Source organism: Cololabis saira, chromosome 12, assembly GCF_033807715.1.
Source record: "Cololabis saira isolate AMF1-May2022 chromosome 12, fColSai1.1, whole genome shotgun sequence".
In the NCBI taxonomy this organism is placed as follows: domain Eukaryota; kingdom Metazoa; phylum Chordata; class Actinopteri; order Beloniformes; family Belonidae; genus Cololabis; species Cololabis saira.
The window spans coordinates 28,119,355-28,138,274 of NC_084598.1; the positions used below are offsets into that span (position 1 = coordinate 28,119,355).

General features: G+C 40.3%; 1 protein-coding gene across 34 annotated transcripts in view; it reads left to right on the top strand.

The window, feature by feature from the left end:
- Positions 1 to 15,099, top strand: part of kif1b (kinesin family member 1B) — a 61,580-nt gene extending 46,481 nt beyond the window's left edge. For 18 of the 34 annotated variants that reach the window (XM_061736372.1, XM_061736388.1, XM_061736373.1 and 15 more), the window contains 24 exons: positions 1,014 to 1,132; positions 1,443 to 1,528; positions 1,689 to 1,818; positions 2,175 to 2,328; positions 2,607 to 2,697; positions 2,793 to 2,911; positions 3,739 to 3,794; positions 4,067 to 4,267; positions 5,106 to 5,214; positions 6,153 to 6,219; positions 6,362 to 6,446; positions 6,842 to 6,947; positions 7,335 to 7,361; positions 8,736 to 8,850; positions 8,946 to 9,079; positions 9,187 to 9,248; positions 9,915 to 10,060; positions 10,146 to 10,406; positions 10,505 to 10,576; positions 10,751 to 10,872; positions 10,967 to 11,119; positions 11,394 to 11,586; positions 11,681 to 11,799; positions 11,896 to 15,099. In XM_061736372.1, coding sequence (XP_061592356.1) covers positions 1,014 to 1,132; positions 1,443 to 1,528; positions 1,689 to 1,818; positions 2,175 to 2,328; positions 2,607 to 2,697; positions 2,793 to 2,911; positions 3,739 to 3,794; positions 4,067 to 4,267; positions 5,106 to 5,214; positions 6,153 to 6,219; positions 6,362 to 6,446; positions 6,842 to 6,947; positions 7,335 to 7,361; positions 8,736 to 8,850; positions 8,946 to 9,079; positions 9,187 to 9,248; positions 9,915 to 10,060; positions 10,146 to 10,406; positions 10,505 to 10,576; positions 10,751 to 10,872; positions 10,967 to 11,119; positions 11,394 to 11,586; positions 11,681 to 11,799; positions 11,896 to 11,938 — 2,770 coding nt within the window. In that variant the 3' untranslated portion in view covers positions 11,939 to 15,099. The remainder of the gene's footprint in view (positions 1 to 1,013; positions 1,133 to 1,442; positions 1,529 to 1,688; positions 1,819 to 2,174; positions 2,329 to 2,606; positions 2,698 to 2,792; positions 2,912 to 3,738; positions 3,795 to 4,066; positions 4,268 to 5,105; positions 5,215 to 6,152; positions 6,220 to 6,361; positions 6,447 to 6,841; positions 6,948 to 7,334; positions 7,362 to 8,735; positions 8,851 to 8,945; positions 9,080 to 9,186; positions 9,249 to 9,914; positions 10,061 to 10,145; positions 10,407 to 10,504; positions 10,577 to 10,750; positions 10,873 to 10,966; positions 11,120 to 11,393; positions 11,587 to 11,680; positions 11,800 to 11,895) is intronic. The other 16 variants (XM_061736387.1, XM_061736402.1, XM_061736392.1 and 13 more) reach the window with 4 other exon arrangements.
- The last annotated feature ends 3,821 nt before the right edge of the window (positions 15,100 to 18,920 follow it).

Here is an 18,920-nt window from a genome sequence, read left to right on the forward strand (position 1 = left end):
TCATCTGTGTGTGACACTGGATGTACACAAGCCATCTTAAATATCTTTTTTTTTTTAATTTATTTTAACAATTTAAACCCTTCTAGTTTCTTTTTGTCTCATTTTATTTTCTACACTTTGTTGAAATAATTTTGTTTTTTGTAACTTTGTTTTTAACATTGTTTTCTCCAGATGTTTGGTAGCTTTGTGTTAACTCGCTAGCAGCTGGTAATTACACCTGCTTGGATTCATTTTCATCATGATCCAGATTAAATGATATCCCTCAGCAGCATTTTGAAATCGCAGCACAAGCACCAAGAATGCCTCGGCACTGCTATCAAATTAGCTTATAATAAACCCCTTGTGCCAGTCTGGGAGTAAGACAACAGATCGCTGCGGGCTTCCTGCCAGCCAGACTCTGCAGTAGCCGCAGCTCTGCTACCTGCGTCACAGTGATTTCAGAGACCCTGCAGATTGATATCTCTCCTCCATCTTGGTGTTGAGCTTTCCTTCGGAGAGATGGAGGAATTTAGGGACTGAGTGAGTGAGTGTGCGTGCGTGCGTGCCTGAGGGGCAAAAACACAACATGGTTAACCAGCCTTTTATGTCCTGGATTGCTGCATCTTAGTGATAAGTAATCCCACTGCTATGCAGTTTAAAAGATAAATAAATAAATGCATAGATGGTTTCTGCTGCTGCTGATTTCAGTGCCCTGAAGTATCAGTGACGTTTTGTTCTCTTTTTGTTTGTCCCTTCACCTTTTGTCACTAATATTTTTCTGTATTTTATTGTCGTCAGCCACATATACTATAGACTGAATATGTATACAGATGTTTACACCACTGAGGTGCATATTTGTTGATCTAAAGACACAGCTCTCTGTAGGTTTGAATGCTTTGGATAACATGTCAGTTGTGTACACCCTCATAATTAATTTGCCGATGTTTGCTGGATCTAAACATCGTGGCTGTCGTCCCACTCTGCACCAAAACCACATTCTCACGTCAGTCTTCTCATTTTTCTTTTACTCTCAGAGCTTTTGTGTACCTGAGCAACCTGCTGTACCCCGTACCGCTGGTTCACCGTGTTGCCATAGTAACAGAAAAGGGCGACGTGCGTGGTTTCCTGCGCGTGGGGGTCCAGGCTATAGCTGGTGAGTAATTAATGAGGTCCTTTAATGAGCAGCAGTGTCAGAGCAGGAAAAATATGTATATATGTCTTTTTCAGACATTATTTTGTTTATTTCATGTATTTTATTTAAAGCAAATAGTTAGATAAATGTGTCGTTCTAGCGGCGTCTTTAAAAGCAGTGTAGCGACATGTGGAAGGCCCCTCAAACTACTGATCAGCTGGCGAAGCCGAGATTCCCTCAGATCCTTTTTATGTATTCCTTTTGATGAGTTTTGACGGTTCAAGTCGGCTGTGTCGGGGACAGATTCTTGTAAGAGTTTTTCTCTTTCTAGCTGATGAGGAGGCTCCAGACTATGGGTCAGGAGTAAGACAGTCGGGGACTGCGAAGATTTCCTTTGATGATGAGTACTTCAAAAAGGTGAGCCCAGACTGGGATAAAAGGAGTTTAAAACCCGGAGACTTCCTCCTTCTGCATGTTTGTGTTTAAGCATATTTTCCCACATCGGTGGAACTTTGGATCATCTATTTCTGTCTTCCAGAGAGATGCTAATTTCTTCTTCTTTTATGTGTCCAATCAGAATGATTTTCCCTCCACGGTTATGACGCGCTCTGGCTTGTCACTGGAAGAGCTGCGCATTGTTGAAGGTCAGGGTCAGAGTTCAGAGGTCATCACACCCTCGGAGGAGATCAACAGAATCACCGACATGGGTAAGACTGCCAGACCTTCACCTATCCACCATTTCAACCTCTGAGCCCAGCGACTGCTACGCTCGGCAGATGGTCCTGTTAAATGCAAAGGAAAACGTGAAATATTTTGTTATGCAGATACTTGTGTGTGTTTTTCTTGCTCTGTGAAGGATTCTCCACTTAAATTCTGGGTGAAAAACAGAATCCAATTTGCAAATCACAAGCTTATATGCACAAGTCACTCTAAATTGCACCGTGTGAAAGAATCGTACAATTTTAGTGGAGATTGAAAAGCACAAGTGCAGCTGCATTTGCAGGTCACCAATAATAAATCGTTGCACGAGCCCCCCTGACCTTCCGCTGTGATTTCTCTTCAGATCTCAAGCTGGGTAACATCGCAGACACCAAGCTGTGTCATGGTGAAGACCTGGCCGGCCAGTTGGAGGTGGGAAGCACCTTTACTTTCCGAGTTACCGTCCTCCAGGCCAGCGGGGTCCCACCTGAGTATGCCGACATCTTCTGCCAATTCAAGTGAGTTGTCTGAGGTGGAACCTTTTTTCTAACATCTATAATACGTATAAATATGTTGTAATATCTGCATGTGCTGGGAACAAAACTCAGTTCAGCATTTCTTAAGGAAAGAATAGTATGTAGCAACAAAAGGTGTCAACATTTACAATTGAAATTGATCATGTCATGGGAAATTCATGCATTTTATCTTTCAAACAGAAAATAAACAGGACAAAAATGAGTTTGAGCACTTGTTTGAATAAATGAACATGACACTCATTCCCCTCTTCTTCCCTCAGTTTCCTTCATCGCCACGACGAGGCCTTTTCCACCGAGCCTCTGAAGAACACGGGCAAAGGAGCTCCTCTGGGCTTTTACCACGTCCAGAATGTGAGCGTAAACACGCACTAACGCACGCGCACAGGTGCTTCCTAACGCGAGGCTGACTTTGTCTTCTTTTTTCTTTTTTCACTTTTTGGGAGCAGGTTTCAGTGGAGGTCACAGAGTCTTTTATCGAGTACATCAAGACCAAGCCCATCGTGTTTGAGGTTTTCGGCCACTACCAGCAGCACCCGCTGCATCTTCACGGCCAGGACCTGATCAGGTTGGTTGGCTTAAGAATGCCATGTAGAAATGCAGTGTGACACAGACTACGTTTACATGCATTCAAAATTCGGGTTATTGCTAATATTCCGGTTACTGAAACATTCGGAATATTCCGTTTACATGCGTGAGCAAACAGGGTTATTCCTGTATACATGGTAATTAATAATTCGGGATATCTCGATCAAACCAGCGACACGCGGAGAACGTGATGACGCAATAAGCGTAATTTCCGCTTCTTCTTCCTCTATCCAAATTAAAAACCAATGCTGCTTCGCGCAACTTTTCGCTCACCTTCTTGTAAATCTCGCTATCCCGGTACTTTCTACTGTCTACAAATGCCAAAATGTTCATATCCTTCATTACATTTATGAAGTGATTAGTCTCCTCCTCACTCCAAAAGTGTGGCGTGGTCTTGCGATTCGCCGTGTTTATAAGAACTTCCTGGACTCAAAAGACCAGGATTCCTTGTGAACAGAGCATGCGCAGAAAACAAATTCATGTTCCGTTTGATCGGGATATTCCGTTTGGCGTTTACATGACCGAATATTCAGGTTTTAAAAGGAGTAACCGAGGGGTCATATTCGGGTTTTTAAAAACCGGAATATGAGCAAATTCGGGTTATTCAAAGGGGTTATTGGTGTTTACATGGCCGTGCAAATTCAGGTTATTGCCAATATTCGGGTTTTAAAAGGGTTATTGAGTGCATGTAAACGCAGTAAGTGATATTTCACAAGCAAGAGTTTTTTTTCGAATGTTCCTGTTTTTTTTTTATGTGAAATGCTTTAGTCAATTTTTCTGTTGTTGAATATTTTTTTGTCTTCGCAGTCCTCCAACGTCATCAAGGAAATACTATCCTATTCCCATGCCTCTCTCTAAACCAGGTGAGATGCTTAGTCGTTACAGAGAACACTGCAAGTCCAGTATGATCAGTCACCATCATTTCACTTCAATGTTCCGTTTAAATTATCATTTTTTAAGCATGCCTCATGTTCCCTTACACTTTTTCCATTTCTTGCTTCCTATGGATTATTTTTCTCTTGTTTAATCATTCCCTCATCATCTATAATCCTCTTACCCTCCTTTCTCCCCGTCTCTTTTTCCTCACACCTTCTCTTAAATCCTTCTCTTAATTTGCACAACATATCACACCCAGACCATACCCGTAAGATCGAGCTGATCCGCTACCTCGTAAGCGGCTATATGCACGGCAAAGTGCTGGACACGCTGTCCGAGCACGCCAACGCCCTCGCCTCGTCTGCGGTGGCCAGTCTGGAGGACGAGGCTGACCAGCTCTCGCATTTCCCGTTCCTCCCAGCGTCCACCGACCCCGTGTTTATTGTGCCCAAGCACCATGGTTGGTACAGCGGAGACTAGTAGTAGCTGACAAGCCCGAGCCTTAGATGCACCTGTGTGTTGTAGTGTTGTTAGACTAGCGTGCTTTGCTCTTGTGGTGCTCTGTGACTGCAGGCAGTTTCACAGCAGACCTCTGCAGTGTGCGCTGCACCTCGCTGCAGGCGTGTCCCGGTCCGGTCAGCTCAGTTGCAAACCCTCCCCTGTGACTTAGAAAGTGACCTGAGCTGACATCTCCAGGACAATGTGCTGCATTTGCAGAATCCCCAGCCAAATGGTGAAATGAGTATTAATCATAGAAGAAGACTACTGGGATAGCATTAGCAGCCCTGATCAGACTCCAGAGGCCCGGGTGCTCAGAGATTTTGCTGCATTTCAATTATAGCAGCCTTCATGTGGAGTCATTTTCATTTGAGCTACGTTTAGCAGAAAGGAATCCAAGAGTGTGCCTTAGAAGTTAGTCTGTTTCACCAGGAACATAATCTGTATGTGTCACACAGCAGGATCCCGTCACTGGTGGAGTAATCTGTGATTAGTTTCTCTCATCGTCTCACTCCACTCAGCTTTTCTTTTTTTTTTTTAACATATATAATTATTCAGTCTTTTATTTTTGTCTTCAGTTTGTCAGTCATTTTTTTTTATACTTAATATTGTGTTTGAGTGTGTGTGTGTTCATGATTCAGTGTCCAGAGTTAGCTGTGTGTTCATTCCATCCTTTCCTCTTTAATTTAGTACTCCAAGTCATGTAGTTAATGTCTGTCACCAGCTTTTGTTTATTATTTCTGTGATTTTGAGTCAATTCCAGACCGATGACATTAACCTTACATGTGTTGATGTTTCAGTTCCCGCCACTAAGCTGAACACCATCACCAAGTCCAACCTGGGTCAGTGCGTCAGCAAGTACGACCTGCTCGTCTGGTTTGAGATCAGCGAGCTGGAGCCCACTGGAGAGTACGTTTCTTTTTTTTTTTTTTTTTATTCCTGTGCACCTAGTTACACATGCATGCCAAATCAAATGTTGTCAAACACTTCATTTTTTAACTTGACTTGGTAAATTCCAGAGGTGTCAAGTAACGAAGTACAAATACTTTGTTACCTTACTTAAGTAGAAATGTTGGTTATCTATACTTCAATGGAGTAATTATTTTTCAGATGACTTTTTACTTTTACTCCTTACATTTTCACGCAATTATCTGTACTTTTTACTCCTTACATTTTAAAAACAGCCTTGTTACTTTATTTCATTTCAGCCTTTAAAAAAAAACTATCCAGTTAAATTGCTCCATCCGGATAGAGTGAATTTGGTTGTGGTTGTGGCACAGATGTTCTTGTCCAGTTTTGTTCTTACATCCATTGCCCTCAGATTCCTGCAACTAAACTTGGATGTACATTCCAATAAAGGTTAGGATAAATGATAACATGCCTCTGAAGTTTGAGCAACTAGTCATCATATCTGCTGCTCTCTGAAACACATGTTAATGCTCAATAGTACACATATATGGTTCTTTAATATATTTGCATAATACTAAGATGCATTCATTTTCAATGGCTTTTGTCCTTAATGGCTTTTTTCCCCCTTACATTACTTTTACTTTTATACTTTAAGTAGTTTTGAAACCAGTACTTTTATACTTTTACTTGAGTAAAAAACTTGAGTTGATACTTCAACTTCTACAGGAGTATTTTTAAACTCTAGTATCTATACTTCTACCTGAGTAATGAATGTGAATACTTTTGACACCTCTGGTAATTTCAGAAATTAAATGTCACTAGAAAGGTTTGACTTTGAACCAGAACAGTTCTAGTTTCTGTCTGTTTAGCAGTGGGGTTCTCATTTATTTGCTTGTAAATAAGCTCAGATATCCGGACTGACGCGTCTGCATCCACAGGTACATCCCAGCTATAGTGGACCACAGTGGAGGACTGCCCTGCAACGGTACCTACCTGCTCCACCAGGTACTGGAGAGCCACAGCTTCCTAACATTCAGTATCACCACTGTTATAAACTCAATTTGCGCTTGAGACCTTTTAAATGCTAACTATCCGGAATAAATAACAAGTATATGATATTAAATGAGTCCTATTGTCTTTGCTGTAGGGGATCCAGCGGAGGATAACAGTGACTCTCATCCACGAGAAGGGCAGTGAGCTCCACTGGAAGGATGTTCGGGAACTGGTTGTGGGTGAGCAGTTTTACTCAGCAGAAACGGAAAAACAAAAGACATCCTGCCAACGTAATACAACACCTTTGCGGCAGTTTTAGCGTGCGAGTCAGCACTGGAAATTGCACCCCAGTCTTCTCAGTCTGGAGAGTGCTTCTGTTTTGCTTCAGGCTGCCTGTCGCTCTAAGCTGTTTATACTGCAGCTGATGGACCACATAATTACATTTCACATTCTAGACATTCAGCTGCTCACACTCTTCCCCAGCTCGTAAGTGAGGATGTCTGCGTGCTAAACACCGATACCGTGGCTGTTTATATGGATAAACTGATTTGGAAACTTCTCTACTGACTTTCTTTAGCGTTTGTATTCTATTATAAGAAATTAAAGTTCTGATCATGTGGATGTGCTCTGCCAGGTCGTATCAGGAGCAAGACTGAAGTGGACGACAGCGCGGCTGATGCCGTACTGTCCCTTAACATAATTTCTGCTAAGAACATCAAGTCGTCCCACAACACCAACCGGTACGTGACAGTTTGGTTCTGATTAACTGATGACGAACGCGCTGCCATTCAGAGAGGAAACCCATTTGTGGATCTGAGGATTTGTTTATTACTTCAGCTTAATAGCTCAATTATTTCCTTAAAGAAATTTACAAAAACAGCTGATGATACGTTATTCTTTATTTTTTCATTCTTATTCATGCTCGTTAGAACAGCTAGAATGAATAAATGTGTTTTTGTCGCCTTTTAGTTGAAAAAGGGCAAATCAGATCCACTGCATGACCGTTTTCATTTTCACTGCTGTTAATTTGCTCCATTGTCTCTGTCGCCTGACTTTTTGTGCTTCTCTCTCTTTTTTTTCTGTGCACTCTTCCCTCCTGCTGCGGCTGGACACATGATTGTGCTCAGGCTTTCTATTGATAAGGATATTGATAGGTACCAGAAGTCAGAGAACATAAGCTCCTTTCTTGGAGGACCTTTATGCTTCTTTCTAGTCCTTTAGATTTTTAGAAATAAGATTTCCTCATTTTAGGTTTCTTTTTTTTGTTTTCTTTCCTTACATAATGCGAAAAATGTCTTTTAATTTCCATTGACATTGTGCTTCTAAGATTCCCATTTGACTGGTTAATCCTCAAATAAATGTGATCTTAAAAGCAAATGCAACCGCTATTTGAATTAATTGTATATGTTTGTTTTTTTTGTGACTCTGATAGTGCTTTGTAGATCTTTTCCATGTTCCAAGAGAACACTTTCTACTAGGTTGTTTTCTTCTGTGGGAGTCTAGTAGCGGAAGGCCCGTTAAAGTCTGTGTGAAACAGCTCCCCCTAGTGCCCAAGACTAGAACTGCACTGATGGTGGCCACAAAAACATCAGTGAAAGAATTAATTCCTCTCCTTTTTAATATACAGGACTGTCTCAGAAAATTGATCAAACACTACACTAAACAAAATTTAAAAAAAATCGAAGAAACATATTTAAAAAAAGTCATTATCTCAATTTCTATGTCAGTATTTGTAATAATTGTAAATAAAAGAATGCAATAATATACAGGACTTTCTCAGAAAATTAAAATATTGTGATAAAGTTCTTTATTTTCTGTAATGCAATTTAAAAAAAAAAAAAAAAAAAAAAAAAAAAAAAAAATATGTCATACATTCTGGATTCATTACAAATCAACTGAAATATTGCAAGCCTTTTATTATTTTAATATTGCTGATTATGGTTTACAGCTTAATATTAAGATTCCCAGAATATTCAAACTTTTTGAGATAGGATATTTGAGTTTTCTTAAGCTGTAAGCCATGATCAGCAATATTACAATAATAAAAGGCTTGCAATATTTCAGTTGATTTGTAATGAATCCAGAATGTATTACATTTTTGTTTTTGTAATTGCATTACAGAAAATCACAATATTCAAATTTTTTGAGACAGTCCTGTACGTGGGAAACAGTTTTAACAATCACAATGTTGGGTGCATTGTCTTTAAATGATATTAAATGAATGCATTTCCTTGCCAGTCGATATCTAACTCTCTGTAGCTCCTGTTGTTCCTTCGTGTTTCCTCTGATCTCATCATTAACATGGTAGTAGTGAGAGCTACAGATCCACTGCCCAGACCTCTCTGATTTATATGTCAGTGTTGTGCTCACAACATCATTAACACAATGACCCCCCCTCTCATGTTCTTTCACTTAAGCCCACCATGCTGTCCCCACACAGATACCGAAACTCCAGTGTTTTAAGTAAGGCTTCAGAGATGCTAAAATTGCAAAGGTTAACTTGTCTCCATCTTCCTTTGGTTTTCCAGAACTTTCTATCGCTTTGAGGCAGTGTGGGACAGCTCCCTGCACAATTCCCTCCTACTCAACAGAGTCACCCCTTATGGAGAGAAGATCTTCATGACCGTATCTGCGTATCTGGAGGTCTGTGCGTGATCCGCTCCACATGGTATTGTACCTGTTTGCACTGGGCTCCAAAGTTGACGTGTCAACTCGCTCTCTGTATTCCGTCTTCATAGCTGGACCATTGCATCCAGCCTGCCATTATTACCAAAGACATCTGCATGGTTTTCTACTCCCGAGATGCAAAGATCTCACCTCCACGTTCTCTCAGGAACCTCTTTGGTAGTGGGTACTCCAAAACCCCTGACTGGTGAGGCTTGCCGCCTGCTGCACTCTCTCTGTTTCTGTCACACGAATGAAAAGCCTTTCTGCCATCCTGCACGGCCATTAATCAAATCCTCCTCTGCTGCACCGTAGCAACCGAGTCACTGGCATCTACGAGCTGAGCTTGTGCAAGATGTCCGACTCTGGAAGCCCAGGTGAGCAGATGAAAACTTATGAAAAGAAGTGTGTGAAGTGTCTGGTTTATTGTAATTTCGACTGTATCTTTTTTTTTTTAACTTTGTTTTTATTAGGCAACTTCATATAGAATACAATATCCACGAATTACAACTGTTTCCTTTTTCCTTTTTTTTTTGTTTTTACACATACTCAGCTGTTCCATACAAAAAATTAAAAATAAAATACAGTATATCCCTACACACATCTCCATACACATAAGTATCCACAGTAGCAGCATGAAGGCAGCGTCCGACAATACAAACAAAAACACCCGTACAACAGGACATCGACAAACTACATTAAGGGACAAGGCAAACCCAAACCCGCCAGGAGGTCTGGTGGGAAGTGTAGGACAGCAAATCTAGAAATTACCGAATTATAATGGTTTAAGTCTACCGCTCCATTAATAGGGGCATTGCAGGACTCCATCTCTTACAAAATATATCCAATTGCAGTCTCAAAGAATAAGTAATTTGCTCCATTTGGTAGTTGTCACTTACTTTCTCCACCCACAAATTGCACGTGGGCGGATCTGGTTTTAGCCAATTTATAGTAATGCATTTTATATCCGCTGTAAGTAATATATGCAATAGATATGTTTTGGATTTCGACTGTATCTTAATGAGCATTTTTGTCCTGAGCAGGGATGCAGCGGAGGAGGAGGAAGGTCCTGGATACATCAGTGGCTTATGTGCGTGGAGAGGAGAACCTGGCCGGCTGGCGGCCCAGAGGAGACAGCCTCATCCTGGAGCACCAATGGGAGCTGGAGAAAATGGAGCAGCTGCATGAGGTGAGATAAACCTCCACCCCCAAAAAATGAGTTTCCCTGAGCAGAGTCTTAGCTTGTGCCTAATCGTCCCTTGTCACTCGTCCAGGTGGAGAAGACTCGTCACCTCCTCTTGCTGAGGGAGAAGTTGGTAGAGGCAGCTCCGGTAGGAACAGCTCCCACCACCAAGTCCCTGAGCGAGTCTCTGTCCCCAAGCTTGAGCTCAGGCACTCTGTCCACCTCCACCTCCATCTCCTCGCAGATCTCCACCACCACCTTTGAAAGCGCCATCACGCCGAGCGAGAGCAGCGGCTACGACTCGGCAGATATTGAGAGCCTGGTGGATCGTGAGAAGGAGCTGGCCACTAAGGTGTGAAAGCGACACTGACGGGGAGAATTTTCTTGATGCTGCAGATCTTCCTGCTGTTCTGGCTTCCTCTGCCATTAACTGGTGATGTTGCTTTTCAGTGCCTGCGCCTCCTGACACACACCTTCAACAGTGAATACAACCAGGTGGTCAACAGCATTAGTGACTGCAAGGTAAGAAATATCGGATGCACAGACGTTTTCACGTCCTGCTCTAGAACTATAAAAGGTTTCATAATCAGGAGTTGAGGCTTTGTGCCGCTAATGTATATAAAATTCATAAATGAAAGGGGGTGTACTATTTTTTTTTTTTTTACATAGCTTTTACTGCTTGTTTTTTCTTTGTAGCTGTCTGATATCTCGCCTATTGGACGTGACCCATCAGTGACCAGCTTCAGCAGCGCCACCCTCACCCCCTCCTCCACCTGTCCCTCTCTCTCTGACTCTCGCTGTGGCTCCATGGACCAGAAGTAAAAGCTCTTTCCTCCCAATCTTCCTTTTTTAACACGATAAACACTTGAACTCTTCATCACCTCCATGCTGACTCGGTGCTTTGTCTCCAAGGACCCCCGAGAACTGCTCTCGCGCCTCGAGCCCCTCCTGCTCAGACTATGAGAACTTCCCAATGGTTCCCACCGTGGAGATGTCCTACCTTGCACGGGCTGGAAAGAACGAGTTCCTCAACTTGGTGCCTGATATTGAAGAAATGAGACCAGGGTAAGTCATTCTGCGCCGGCTCTTTTGCTGTAGTTTTGCTTTCGGGTCGTGTGCGCAGCAGCATGAAAAAGGGCAGTCGATACGAGCCGCCCCTTTCATATCTAAGTAAATAATCATGTTTTGTAACTCATGCAGAAAGAAAGCAATCTGATTGAACTTGGATGATTTCAGCTGGATGTTAACGGAACCAATGTGACTCATATTCAGGGAAACAGACTCCGCCTCAGAGAAAGCAAACCAAAATGAAAAAAGTCTTTCCTTTGCTTCATTTCAGGTCTGTTGTGTCTAAGAAAGGCTTCCTAAGTTTCATGGAGCCACGCTCTAATTCGTGGGTGAAGCACTTTGTGGTAGTTCGCCGGCCCTACGTTTTCATCTACAACAGTGACAAGGACCCGGTGGAGCGAGGCGTCCTCAACCTTTCCACAGCGCAGGTGGAATACAGCGAAGACCAGCAGGCGATGCTCAAGGTATCTTTATTCATAAGTTGCCTTCTGGCTGAAAGGCCCATATTGCTCTGTTATATACTCAAAAAGCAGACAATATAATCTGTTTTCTTTTCAGACTCCCAACACATTTGCCGTGTGCACAAAACACAGAGGAATCCTCCTGCAGGCCAACAACGAGAAGGACATGAACGACTGGCTGTATGCTTTTAATCCTCTGCTAGCAGGAACGATAAGGTACACACTCACTTCCCTCACACTGTATTGAAATGCAGCACGCCGCGCTCTCCAGAAATTGCATTTTCACATCGTTGCGACGTGTCGCCCCCGCAGATCGAAGCTGGCGAGGAGGCGCAGCGGCCTGATGAAGAACTGAGTGGAGCTGCACACAGGAAACATACCAGCTCCCACTTTTTCTGAACAGCCTTTGAACATACCAAGTGTTAACGGTTATTAATCATTGTGATTCTTGACGGTTTTTTTCCTTGTAAGTAGAATTGTGGCTTAAGTCTCCTTTCATGCGACTAAAAGTTTCAGTTCCAGAGAGGTTTGCCTTCCCCCACCCTCCATCCAACTTGGCTCTCCTTCTTCTCCCCCTCAGCTTCTTGTCTTTACGTTTTAATGACGATGTTCAGGTCTAATTATGTTCCGCTTTGTTGTCATTCCCTGAGCTCCCCTGCTAGTAGCATGTTGTAGTAGTCTACTTGTGTGTGCACGGCTCTTCAGAAACTAACTCAGTTTGCCAATCATCTGTAAAAGAAAAATGTCTTTATCAGTGTTATTTGTCTCCTAAAACAAGTTTTTATTTTATTTTTTTATACAATGTGCTCGCATGGTAACTGCAGCATTCCTCAGGAGAAGACCAGGTTTGCTCACTGACAAAAAAAAACAACAAAAAGCAGCTCAAACAAATCAGATAGTATACCGTAAAAATCACAAAGGGACAAAATGACAAACACCGCCAAGGGATGTATTAGTAAATGCTCAGCTACACAAACTAGTGCTGATGATAGATTAGTTTATTTTATTAATCCTAGATGAGATTTGAACAGGTCGCAGCTTCCACCCGAAGCAGCTCCCCTGAACTGTCTCAAAACACGAAAGGTCAAAATTGCAAACAAAATCCTGTCGAGCGCACAGAGACGCGAGGGCAGCGCTGGATCTCCACCGTCTACAACCTCTGTAAATACTCCACCTCCAGCCCCTAATAGTGCCAGTGTGGGTCAGTGCATTCGTGTCTTCATCAAAAATGCATACTAACTGGCTTAAACAAGCATAAATGTAAGACCTTCGTACCTCTGCGGTGGAAACACAAGGGTGACATGTTCCTACAGGAGTAGATATTTGTCATTATGCTGTTTCATCTAAAAAATTTGAAAAAAAAAAAAAAAAAAGACAAGGGTAAGGAGGTATAATATGATCTAAAGAGTGACTTTCACTGGAAACTATGGTTTTGTTCCCATTTAAGACATTCCTTGTAGCTCCTGTTGCTTACACTAATACGCTCAGACCTCCGCAGAGTCTCAGAAATGTGTAACTTAACTGTAAAAAAGTAAAAAAAAAAATAAAAAAAACCCCACCTGCGATAATGAAGATATGACATGGTGAGAAGTAAGGAATAGAATGAAGTTGCCGTGTTTTAGCCTTGATGCCAGTAGTGAGCTGACGAAGCTGCTTGTACAGGACCTGCGGGGTAGTTAGTGACACGGCTCCACCGGCGTCGGGGGAAATCTCTAAAGCAAAGTGCTCACAGTTCAGCTGCACCACGTTACCACTTCTTCATTTTCTGTTCACATATCTGAATTGAAACCTCTTTAACTCAACTAACTTATTGTTTTTCTTTTTTTATATATGTATATCGTTCTTATCTTTTTTTTTTTGTTTGTTTTATTTTATTTTTTTGCTTTTAATCATTCCACAGTGGTGTTTTCTATGAATTCTAACAGAGGGCATTTATTTCTTGATTTCTAACCAGCATTTATTGGTGTTTCAAGTTATTTTGCACATTAGCTCATATCTATAGCAAGACGAAGGCAGGTCACGTGGGATTATGTCCGAGCATCAGGAACAATGATGAGAGTGGATACGAAGGCTACACTGGGTGATAGCTGTTTTCTAGAAAGAAATATTAAAGGGACGACATAGTTTTTATTTCTGATATCGCTCAGGAAAATATTTGCTCTGCACATCGTGCTGCAGCTGCTACATTTGGCTCCAGGTGAACTTGCGGTGCCTCGATACATACCAGACTTTTGTTAGCAACACAGATGTGGCATTATTCAACTCTGGCCTACAAACCAGCAGTATGCCCAGCGTGTTTCCTGAAAGGGACGTGAATGATGAAAACAGAGGTGCCTGCACTATTATAATTGGCATAATCACTGCTGATGTAAAGGAGAGAGAGGAGCGTCACTGTCCTGAGGTCAGCCAACCTGCTGGACAGACATGCAAAAACCTCTTGGATTCTTGATTTCTGATTTAAATGATAACTGGGAAGGTAATCACCAAAAAAGGTTAACTTGGCAACTATGCACTTATCTAAAGGCACAAAAGTGCAGCGTACTTCACCTGAACAGCAAGATATACATATTTAAATGAGCACATCAGAGCAAACGTTTTCCTTTTAGTGGCTAATTTGCAGAGGTATATTATTTTGAATTGTGTATTTATTGTTTGCAATGTATATATTAGTTTGCAGCTCTTTGCACATATTAATAAAAGGTTCAACTAACTGATCAAATAAAGTCTGTGCGGTTTAGTTGTTCTGCTCATGATGAACCAAATGAAGATGTGGCAGCCTCCTCCGGTCTGAACTGGAAGAGAGTTGAATGTACAATTTTAAGATGTGTTTTTCCTTCATTAAAAGATAAATAGATGAAATAATGAATAAAAGACCTAAGATGTAACCGCTGAACCTTTGCAGGAAGAGGTGAGTTACATTAGTGCTTCCTCTATCAGAAAGTGGTTTGAGTGATCCAGTCTGATTTTGAAGAATATTTACTCACCCCTCATGCTGGCCAGCCGCCTGAAATTTAACAACAAAAAAGGGTAGTTTTTGTTTTATTTTATTTTTTTCTACTATCAGGGAATTTAACACGACGTAGCTAGTATCATCTAAAACAATACCATTATTGTGACTTTCTACAACACTTCTTCAGTTCTTTTTTTTTCCTTTTTCCATTGATGCCTTTCAAATAAAACTAGCATATTTTCCATCTGCCCCTCAGACAGCTGATATCAGTCACCCACATTCTCTTTCGGATTCGTGAAAAGAGTGACAAACGTGACATTAACACTGTACATTATTTGTCAGGACAGGTTTCATTTTCATACTTATTTTGTAAATATCTATGTTGTATGGAGCTTGGACTAAAATGTAAATATGTTTACTGTATTTGTAATAATTATAATCCATTCGCTGTATAGCATAGATGTGTCATGCAGATATCCTAATTCTGTGTATGGTAATCTTGCACCATTGAACTGTTTAGTGAATGAGGCAACAATAAAAGTGCAAACTGCATTAGCAAAAACTAAGTGATGCCTGTTTGTGCTCAGCTTCACTTATGCCGTTACAGTTTTGACAATTTACAGCCTTCTGCCATTTGTGAGCTATCAAACTTCTTTAGAATTAGGGAAAATATAAAATGTTAAGTATAAAATAAATAGACTGCAAAATGTCAAGTTTTGAGTGAAAAATCTTTAAAAAGTGAAGAAATTACAACGATAATGCAAAACTTAGAATCCTCTCTTTTAACACAAACCATACCATTATTTATTTACCACTGTGGTCAAAATAAAGTACCCCCTTACGCACCCCCTGGATTTAAGAGGGTCTATAGTGGCCAGATGCTACAGGTCATCAGCCTTTTATAAATTCATCATTAGCAGGTGTGCAGACCTCCTATAAAAGCATTAATACAGTATGATGGACTGGAGAATTTGTGTTAACACAATGCCAAGACGGAATTACATAAGCAAGTGGTATTCGAGAAGTTTCTGGTTGTTGCACAGCAACCTGAAGTCGTGAGGCCATTCCCAAACAATTTAGAGGCTCACAAATGGAAAGTATTCAAGACAATCGGTCTTCCCAGAAGTAGGCATTCTAGTAAATTCAGCGTGTTAAATATTAAAGTCCATAACAGCACAATTAGAAAAAGACTGAAAAAGTAAAGCTATGGTCTGTTTGGAAGTGTTCCTTGTAGAAATCCTCTTCTGTCTTAAAAGAGCAAGGGTTCGCATGACGGGTTCAGAAGACTGCGTCTAAACAAACCACAGAACTTAAAGAACTGTTTTCTACAGAAAGAAGTGACCAAAGTAGAACTGTTTAAAGGGGACCTATTATGAAAAACATGTTTTTTCTGGCTTTAACATATATAAAGTGGTCTCCCCTCAGCCTGCCAACTCAGAAGGAGGAAAGCAACCAAATTCTGCAGTGTCTGTACAGCCGCCCGGATGAGCCATCCAGTGTGATGTGGCTTCTATGAGCCGTTCAGATTCTGTGCCCGTCGTTGCGTAACTACGGGGGCGATTTACATAGGTTGGCCTCCGATGCTTGAAACCACGCCCAAAACTAACTTCGCCGGCTGGAGCTTCCGCCATTTTTTCGTAGCGGTGTATGCCGTCATTCAGGCAGCCAATCAGCACAGAGCCTCATTATCATAGCCCCGTCCACTCAGAATCCCTCATAGATAATGAGGTTAGAGAATGGGATGATAAATACATGGCTCAGAGGCTGAATTTCTCATTTATTTAGCAAAAACAATCAAAAGCTTGTTTTTAAGACATTCAAGGCCTGTTTAAAATAGGTATTTGATGCCATAATAGGTCCCCTTTAAGTCGATGCCCGGCGCCATGTTTGGTGACAACTATAAAGGAACACCTTTTCAGCAGTGGACCAAGGTGCTTATGGGAGGGATTATTTAAAGTTGTTTTGTAGCCAAAAGACACCTGACAGTCATTGGCTGAACCACAAACTCCTCTGTATTCCAGAGTATTCTTGAGGCCAAGGAGAGTCTATCCATCTAATGGCTAAAGCTTAGTTAAAACAGACTCCTGCAAAGGGTCAATGATCTTCTGTACACCAGCAAATCTATTTAGACTGACTGTGAAAATATGCATGAGCATGACCAAAATCTGAAAATGGTCCACAATTCCTCCTTAATCATATTAGAGACTGATAAATTAATGACTAGATCTAGTTATTGCTGCGAATGGTAGACATACAACCTACTGAATCACAGGGGTACTTAGTATTGCCTACATAATTAATTTATTTGTTTGCTTTTTTTTTTGCATTTTTTTAACAATAAATTGTGACAAAAAAACATATCTTGTTTGTCAGAGGTTGTATTTGCCTAATGCTAAGACCCTGGATTATTGTTTTTACACACACACACACACACACACACACACACACTGGATTAAAAGAGGGTGTTCTTACTTTTGTATGACTACACACCTTATCAAACTATTTTTTATCATCACCAGTTTATTTTTTCATTTTATTTTCTATTTGTTGGATCTGGCTTTTATTGCTTTGTTTTTGTTTTCAGTAGCTTTCTCTATAACTTGACTTCATACTTCAAGCATTTATGACCAATAACAGAGTTAAACATTTTTTGTGGAGCAGAAAATCAACCCTTTATGGTAGAGTTTCAGACTGTATTCTTTGGTTGAGGACACTCTTGGTGCATTATAAGCTGTTCTGACATTAAACTGGTTTAACCTTAAGTCCTTTTCTTGTGACCTGCCACGGATTTCTGGTCATTACAGGGAAAAATTAAGCATGGGAAAGTCATATGACTTGAAAAGAAGAGTGCCTTTTTTCATTAAACATTATTTGGATTTCAACAGCCTACAGTTATGTTTCTGGAATGATTTTTATATATATATATATATATATATATATATATATATATATATATATATATATATATATATATATATATATATATATATATATGTATGTATATATGTATATATATATATATATATATATATATATATATATATATATATATGTATGTATATATATATATATATATATATATATATATATATATATATATATATAGCACCCTGTACCCTGAATAAATGTAATATATGCAGAATGGGGTTTGGTAAATAGACTGTATAAAGAGGATTGGACAAACCCTGTGTGACGCCACCTATAGGTTTCTGAAAAGCACTTTTGAAGCAAGTGTTTTAGGCATAGGTCACACCATGTTGGCAGGAATCAGGGTGGGTCTAGTAGCCTCAGCCCAGCCAGGAAGCCTCGGCAGAGCCGCTGTGATCCAGACCCTTCCAGGTCGGCCTTGGATGATCTGGAGCCAAGGTGGCTGCCTGAAACAGGCAGCCAAAGATGGAGTGTCTGTAGGGTCCAAATAAAAGAACAGTTTTGTTCATCAAACCACTCGGCAGTACGGGATTTTATTTGACATTATATCATGGAAGTTATTCAATCTTATTTCATTATTTTCTTCGAATGGTAACTTTCTTTAGTGGATGAAGCAACACTAGCAGTTTTCAGAAGGGTTGTTTAAACCCTATCTGAGCAAAGGGCTATGAAGGACCCCTAATCATGACCATTATTGTTTGTTTCTCCTCCTCCATGTTGACTGTTTATAAAATATGAATGCAGTAACTATGATGTCATCAATTATTTTATGAATTGCTGTTTTAAAGTCTTAAGTTGGCATTCAGTTCCCACAATCTTGTGTTTTTTGTAAAGCTTAAGTGCCTGCTCATATGAATTTAAGTTTGAGGACTAATACCTACTTACCTAAGGAATAATTTCAAAAAATGATTAGTACACTGAACAGAAAAAAAACAAGTTAACAAAACCATTATAATCTTTGAGAAAGTTATTTTTCCTAAGAATGTTTTTTCAGTTTATTTTTATTTTTTAAATTAAGTCTATTGGTGACATTGCTTTAAAGCATGAGCCTTGCAGCCACCAGTGACTTTCTTTAAGTACATAAATACACACAATCTATGAGTGTCCCATGTTTATATTTCCATAGAGAATTGCTATTCTTTAACTTTTTGCTCGTAGTTATCACAAAATTGTCAGTACTTTTTAGATTTTCATCCAAAAAGGTTCTGCTTTTCTAAGGTAGGCCTACTCTTTCTCACTCGTTAGCCTAATTACAGGTATAATAATCAGCAATATTAAAATAATAAAAGGCTTGCAATATTTCAGTTGATTTGTAATGAATCCAGAATGTATGACATTTTTGTTTTTTTAATTGCATTACAGAAAATAAAGAACTTTATCACAATATTCGAATTTTCTGAGAGAGTCCTGTATATTATTGAATTCTTTTATTTACAATTATTACAAATATTGACATAGG